This window comes from Sitophilus oryzae, unplaced genomic scaffold (genome assembly GCF_002938485.1).
Source record: "Sitophilus oryzae breed Bouriz unplaced genomic scaffold, Soryzae_2.0 scaffold_732_pilon_pilon, whole genome shotgun sequence".
NCBI lineage: Eukaryota > Metazoa > Arthropoda > Insecta > Coleoptera > Curculionidae > Sitophilus > Sitophilus oryzae.
In genome coordinates this window covers 571,348-579,317 of record NW_022147343.1, presented here as the reverse complement: position 1 = coordinate 579,317, position 7,970 = coordinate 571,348, and the positions used below count along the sequence as shown (strand labels likewise).

At 34.4% G+C, this 7,970-nt stretch overlaps 1 protein-coding gene across 1 annotated transcript; it reads left to right on the top strand.

The window, feature by feature from the left end:
• The first annotated feature begins 5,706 nt into the window (after positions 1-5,706).
• On the top strand, positions 5,707-7,644 carry LOC115888341. Its single transcript, XM_030908046.1, has one exon. It carries the CDS (start codon positions 5,707-5,709, stop codon positions 7,642-7,644), a length of 1,938 nt encoding a protein of 645 aa, XP_030763906.1.
• The last annotated feature ends 326 nt before the right edge of the window (positions 7,645-7,970 follow it).

Genomic DNA, 7,970 nt, shown 5'->3' with positions numbered 1-7,970 from the left:
TATATCAGTCTAACTTTAAAACAAATCCTTTGAATTCAAATGCTTATAAAAATTTACAGCAGAAAAGGCAGAGGCGCTGGGTTAAACGTATAGTCTTCACTAAAAACACGGAGGGGCGCTTTGACCCAAAATTTTACTATTAAGTTTCATATCTATCTTAATAGTAGATTATTTTCTTTTATCTATGGTCGTATATTGACATCTAAATCAAATTTCTCATGTCAAAAAACTCCCAGACCACAATTTTCACTAGTAATACCACTAGAGGTTAAATTATTTCCGAAATTTCTAAAATATTCGCGGAGCGAGAAAAATGTCAGTTGGGTGACCTCGTGTATTCCGTCAGAAAATTCCACACCAAATTGTGTTTGAAAATCAAATAATTAAAATGTATTTTCGATTTTGGTCGAATTGATTATTTAGTTTATGACAACTAAGTGACACCCAAACCTAAAACTGTTTTGTTTTGAAGCTGTCAAGCGGCACACGGCTTGAAAAAAATGTTTCGCTTCGGTCATGAAAGCAAAGAAAATATTCGCCAGAGATTAAGCAGTTGACACCCGCGAATACTAAATCGAAGTCAAGCGTATGGAAGCAGTTTACAAACTTTCTTCTCAGCTTTGTAATTGAAATGTATCAAAATTATCGCAAACAAATAAAGCCAGACTCTCAAAAGATATTCTGTCATTATAAACGTCAAAAATTGGAAGAACAGGAACACAAAGGAAAAATTTTCATATAATATCACAAGAGCTTAAATTATTTTGGAAATTTTTTGAGGGCACGAATATTTTGAAAATTATCCCGAGTCGAAGACAGGATAATTTTCTAAAATATTCGTGCCCAGCAGGAATAATTAGTTGCGTGGCTATTCGATGAAAAATTTCACACCTAAATTTGAAAAAAAATATTAATCCAACGCTGACATTTTAAAATAATTTCAATTTGTTAAGTTGGCCAGTATTGTTTGACATATTGTATGTTTGTCATTTTGTTTGCGATTCTGTCATTAAGCTATTACTAGTTTAAAACGTCTGTACGTAGAGTAAGAAGTGTATAGCGAAATATGCGATTTGGAAAAAGTAAACCAACAAGTCATTAAAGAAGAAATTGAAAATATAAAACCAGATAACACCTCAAAATCAAGGTGTATATCATCATATTTCCGTTAAATGAAAATACCAGCTTTAGTTAAATAAAGGCAGCAGAACTATATTTTTAGAACATATGGCAATTTCGAAGAAATTCATAATTATATCTAACATATTTCCTTAAATAAAAAATATTACCAACAGTACATCAAATGCTAAAACTCAAATGGGTAATATTTCAATATATAGACATTGTAGTTCATTCACATTATGATTGTAGATCTTATGTTTACCTTTTCAACTGTCAAAAAATTTCCACTAAAGTTTCGTGGCGCCTCGAAAAAATTTCCGGAAATTTTTTCAGTTGCCATGGTAACTAGTCAACATTAAAGCATGTTATTGGTTGAAAAGTAGAGGTGTGAAATTTTCACTAAACTTTATCCGTTGCCATGGTGATTTGCCAAAAAAACACGTTTTGATTGGTTAAAAATTTTACAGGTGTGGAATTTTCATCCAAATATTGGCGTTATTTTAGAAAATATTTGGAAAAAATCGAAATAAAAATTAAAATTCTACATCCTGTATCTCCGAAACTAAGCATTTTAAGACATACATTTATTCGAACTTTTTTACTTATTTTTATCTGCAGAATATGCTGGCTGAAGGTTCCAGAATACAGTTTGGACCACACTGTGTAACTGTAACCACTAATTTATTCCACTAATTTTGAGATCCTGAATGAAGCTTAAAGCTAATTGTTTGCTTGCTCTATACTCGACCACCACAGATAGCTCCAATATTTTACATCGATTTCTTATCTTCGCATGTGTATATCTAGGAACGGCCGTATATAACATTCTGCCTACATATATCTATCGGCTAGCTGATGCTGCTGCCGGCCGGTAGGCGCGCATCTTGGCAGCGATTTCCATAAATCAGCCGCCCAATAAACCAGAAATTAATTATTAATTAATTAATGGAACGCAACCGCGCGCGATTAGATAGACCCAGCGCTATTACTGATGGCGTATGCTAATTTCTTGTAAATCATTCGATGCGATTTTATCGAAACTATGAATGGGTAATTGTGTGTCCCTCGGCCGGCGGGGCACTGCTACCGTCAACCTGGGGATGATGGCTAGTAAGTTAGACGGCGTATTATGACGGAATTGAGTCTGATGATTGTCGTTTGTGGTTTAGTAGAGTTTCTGCTTTGTCGAAGATGGTAAAAAGAAAAGGCAATCTATAGTGTTAATATGTTTTATTTTCGGATAATTCGATGATGCCGTGTTTTCAAAAGTTTAAGCCTGGTTGACACGGTTCAAGTGTAATTGGACCAAGTCACCCGGATGCTGCCATATAAATATACTTATTTGGATGTTGCGCCCGTCTAATTTTTATTCTGTTTGTATGGTATCAATAAAACAGTCAATATTATATTATAAGCAGCGTACAAGCGAGACGCGCGTTAGGCAACATTATTATAAGCACAGTTATATCATAGTAGGTGTGGTTCAGGTTAATATTCTCATGACTGATGACTACTTAATCATTTGATATTATTTTCATTTAAACCTCAATTTTTTATCGATTTTACTTTTGACAACCATCCCTTGCTTGCTCTTTAATAAACTGTACCATCATTGAACAAAAATTTGCTAGTACCGAAAGGACCGGAAAAAAATGGAAATCCCGGTTTCTTAGAGGAATGGTACCGAAATTACCGGTTCCGAAAAACAACTTTGGTTCCGGAACCGCTATAACGTACTATAACCGTAAATCGCCCTATACAGTGTGTTTTAAATAAGTGCAAATATTTTTAGGGGTAATATATTTTAGGGTGCCTGGTGGCGCAGAGGTACAGGCTCTCGTCTACCAATCTGAAGGTAGTGGGTTCGAATCCCACACCCGCCATTGCATCAGCCGACTATTTTTATTAAAATAAAAATAGTTTGGGTACCTAGGTCGACTCAGCCTTAAATGAGTACTTGGGATTCACAATCCTGAGGTAATAATAGGCGGGGCGGTTGAAGCGTAATGCTAGCCACATTACCTTCCTTGTATACCGAACGGCTCTAGTATGGCAAGCTGTACCTTGCTACTCCCAAGGCGTTAAACGCTATATACGGGAGCTATTATTATTATTATTATTATATATTTTGACCCCAGAAATATGAGGATTTTTCTGCGCAATTTTTCTTTTGAAAAAAATGTGGAATTTTTAATTTTAAAAAACATAATTTCTTGAAAATATGGTAACTACGGTTCAGAACCGGAAATTCCCGGTTCTTTTGAGATATCAAAGAACCGGGACTCGAAATTATTAATTCCCGGTTCTTTCGGTACCTTCGAGACTCGGTAACAACAACTAAAAAATTATTCTTTTATTACGTGAGAAAGTAGTGATTCTATTTCTCACTGTTCTTGTTTCTTTCCTCTTTTGAAATTTCTGTAATGTTTATTAGCAATTATTGAAGTTTAAATATGTTATTTTATTATTTAGTACAATGTGTTGTTCAATATATTAGTTATCCAATGAAAATGACCAATAACTACAAAAGAAACACGTTAATGTTAAAATTAAACTTGTTTTAAATTGAAAAAAAGTTAAATAATAATATAAAAATATGTCATTATATATTTTTTCCGCATTTCTTCCCATCAGAGATTTTCAGATACAGAAGAATTGTTACTTACACGAAATGTGAAAATATTATGTTTTCAAGCAAATTTTTACTCGTTGATCAATTTATTTATTTTATTTTATTGTGAATTCATATTTTCCTAAATACATCTCTGTGAAACTATGGCGAGTGCCACGACTGTACTTTGCCTAGTTATAGACCGCGACTATACAGCTACGTCAGTGGTCACGGGACGCGAGAACAAGGTCATATAAAGTGGCAGAAAAAGAACAAAGGATTTGATAAGGAGTAAAGCTACTAGTTTTCTTATACTATGATTTTATCATGCTCACTTTTTGTATATGTGTGTAACAATAAATTATTACTAGTACTCAGGGGCGGATCGTGAATTTGGGGGCCCTGGGCTGAAACTACTTAGAGGCCTACCTAAGTACTCAACTAATAGCCATGTCAAAAAACTGTTTCTATAATGATATATTATTATTATATATTCTTTATTGCACAAAAAAACCATAAATGTTACTTAAATCTACGCAAGTATTAGTTGTACAAAAGGCGACTTATTGCTGTGGTAGTAATCTCTTCCAGGCAACCTTTGGGTGAGAGAGAAACCGAAATAGTGATATTATATAAGAATATAAAAAAACAATAAAACTATTTTATTTATTTATTATGAATTAGTAAAAGAATTTTTTTGATAGGTTGCAGTCACAGAAATTGACAGTTATTTGGCCATCACATTGCAAGTCTTTTGTTAGATCACAGTTTATGGAAAGAAGTGATAAATTATTTAGTCGATGGTTCGACATTATTGTCCTATATTTATTTTCTACATAGGACATCTTGGAGAAGGAGCGTTCTGCTTCACAGCTAGTGATTGGCAATGATAAAAAAAATCTTTAAAATGGTATAGCAGTTAGGGAACACGTCAATAAGTTTATTTTCATGCATGAGCATAAAAATATTACTGCAAGAGGTGTAAGACTCTGGCTTAGATTGGAGTCAATACGATTTTAATTGAATGCACTCATTCACTAAATGCTCGTCTACGTCATCGGGATAGTAATCAATAATATGACGTGCAATTTCCAAATCTATGTTTTCGATATTTTGGTCTTGCAAATCCATTAAAAATTTGAATTTTTTGCTATATTTTTGTCTCATAGACTTGGCTCCTTTTATTTAAATCCATAATCAGCTTATCCAACGTAACGTTTAACGTGTCTCTTTTAAATCTTTCTTCTTTATGCGCCGTGGTCGGATTTAAAAATACGTGGCAACAGTGGCAACGTTGGAACAGTTGACGCGCGCACTATATTCCTACGAGATAAAAATCGACACCAGCCGCCGAGCTAAGCGTCCATGTTGAATGTACAAGTTCCTCAATTAGTAAATACAGTCCATATTTAGAAAGTTAGTTTTATTCATTATCATTAGTCAACAAGAGAAAATACCGGTGAAGTTCGTCACCAAACATAATGGTCCTTCGAGCCGGATAGTGGAGAAAAAGCCAGTGTTTCATATGAGAGTTGTTAGAGCTGCATGGCCGGCGTTGCTTTCTTGGTAAGTCTCCGTCCTTTGTTCCATTATAGTTAATGTCCTATTTCTCCTTATAGTATCTCTCTATTTGTGTAAGTAGTTGGTTTCATAAAAAATCGCAGACTAGTGTTATAGATATTTATTATATTAGACATATTTTGAAATTTAGACCAGTAAAAATAATAAATAGAAATTAAAGATTATTAAGTGCGTACCTATAGTTAGTGGGGATTGTAGACATTTTAATTTGTAAATAAGAAACTTTCGAGCAGTATCGTTAATAGAAAAACATTATCCTTTGTCGGCAACTTTCGATGGTACGTCACAACCATCGACGTTCTAATTTATAGAATAAAACATTTTAGTCATCGAGTTTCTAATAGATAGATAGTTTTTTAGATAGTTCTATATTGAGACGTAAGCGTGTTAAGATGAGTCAAAGCTCGGAAGATAGAAATTCGGAACTAGCAAAATTAGTCGTTAGGCGGAATAGAATAAAAGAAACCTTAAATCGGTTTGCAGAATTCGTAGACACGTTTAATTTGAGCCAAATAAAGGAGCTTCAAGTCCGTACCGAAAAAATAGAGCCACTGTTGGACCGATTTGAAGAAATTCAAATAGAAATAGAAATTCTTGACTCTGAAGCAGATGGCAACTTGGAGTATGAAAGCTTCGAATCACAATTCTATTCGTTGTTGGCTACGGCCAAGGGGCACATTTCGCAATATCAATTAAAGGCAGAGCACAATCAGAGTTTAACTAATCCGTCATTAATTCAAAATAGTCAGGGTAGTAGTGGGATAGATAACAACTCGTTCATAGTGGGCGGGGCTAAGCTGCCGAGCTTAGGTTTACCTAAATTTAGGGGTGATTTTGAGAAGTGGTTGCAGTTTTTTGAGGGTTTTCAGACGCTAGTTCACAATAATCCATGTTTGGATAACATACAAAAATTTTATTACTTATTGGATTGCCTGGAAGGCGAGGCCAGAAAAATTTTGGATTGTCTGGAAATAACAAATGACAACTACGAAGTAGCTTTAGACTTATTGAAAAAACGATTTCAAAATAAACCTGTAATTATTAAGAACCATATTAAAGCCCTGGTGGATATGCCGATTGTAAGTAGGGAATCTTCCCAGTTACTAAGAAATTTAAGTGATTCTATTGAAAAGCACATTCGGGCCCTGAAAACATTAGGAGAACCGGTAGACACATGGGATAGATTGCTTATTTTTCTAATGAGCAAGAAATTAGATATAGAAACAAAAAAGGAATGGGAACAAAAAAGCATATCAGATTTTAAAGGTGTTCCACAACTATCTAATTTTATTAATTTTTTAAACAATAAATGTCATATTTTAGAAACTGTTGAGAGTAATACAAAGGGGACTATTAAACAAGGTTATAGCGGTAGTCAAAATTCTCGTGGGGCTTACGCGGCAGTAGGAGGATCCAATGTAAAGTGCGAGTTTTGCAAGGGATCACACTTTGTATACTTTTGTCAAAAATTGTTAGCACTTTCGGTTTCGGAGAGACTCAGGGAAATTAAAAAACTTAAACTCTGTTTCAATTGTTTACGATCTAGTCATACAGCGAGCGAATGTCGGGCAAGTGGTTGTAAAAGGTGTCGGGGTCGGCATAATAGCTTATTACATCTAGAAAAGCAAATAAATCAAAATTTTGGGAACGGACGGTTAGTGAATAAAGATATAGAGTCAGGGAGAAAAAACAAACCGGAAGAAGCGGACACGGTACATGCGTGTGTAGACGGGGTGGAAGCAACAGAGGAGCAGTTCGTAGCTGCAACTTCTTACAGTAATCCAAAAGAGGCTAGTCAAACTATTTTGTCTACTGCGCTTATTTACATAAAAGATAATAAAGATAACTATGTAAAGTGCAGAGCGTTGTTAGACAGTGGCTCTCAAATGAATTTTATTTCTAGTGAGTTGGTAAGAAAACTAAAATTAAAGACAAATACAATAGATATACCTATTTCAGGAGTTAATCAAATGCTTACCAAAATCGACAGTCAAACAGAATCTATTATCAAATCATGTTATAATAACTTTACAGCAACTCTGTCTTTTCTGGTTCTAAAAAATATCACATATAATATTCCGGTACAATCTTTTGAGGCGTCAGCTATAAATATACCGTCTAATTTAAAATTAGCGGACCCAGAGTTTAACATGTCGGCAAAAATAGATGTTTTAATAGGGGCTGACTTATTTTTTAACTTACTCTGTGTAGGGCAAATTAGGTTAGGTATGGGGAAACCGCTGTTACAAAAAAGCGTTTTCGGTTGGATCATATCAGGACGTTTAGTTCATGATAAATCAAGCACAGCTGCTCAGTCGTTTATTTGTTAGCCTCTCAAGATGTACAAGAACAATTGGAGAAATTTTGGCATATTGAGGGAAGTAGCCACAGCATCGCATTATTCAAAAGAGGAATCAGATTGCGAGCAACACTTTGTAGATAGAGTCACTGGGACTGTTCTGGTAGATTTTGTGTAACTTTGCCGCTGAAAGATAATAGCAGCAAGTTAGGTAATTTTTAGAAAATGCTAAAAGTAGATTTTACTCTTTAGAGAAGAAGTTTATGAAAAATGCAGTCCTCAAAGAAGAATATTCAGCATTTATTCAAGAATATATATCGATTTGGGACACATGAGTAAAATTGAGATTCAGAATGA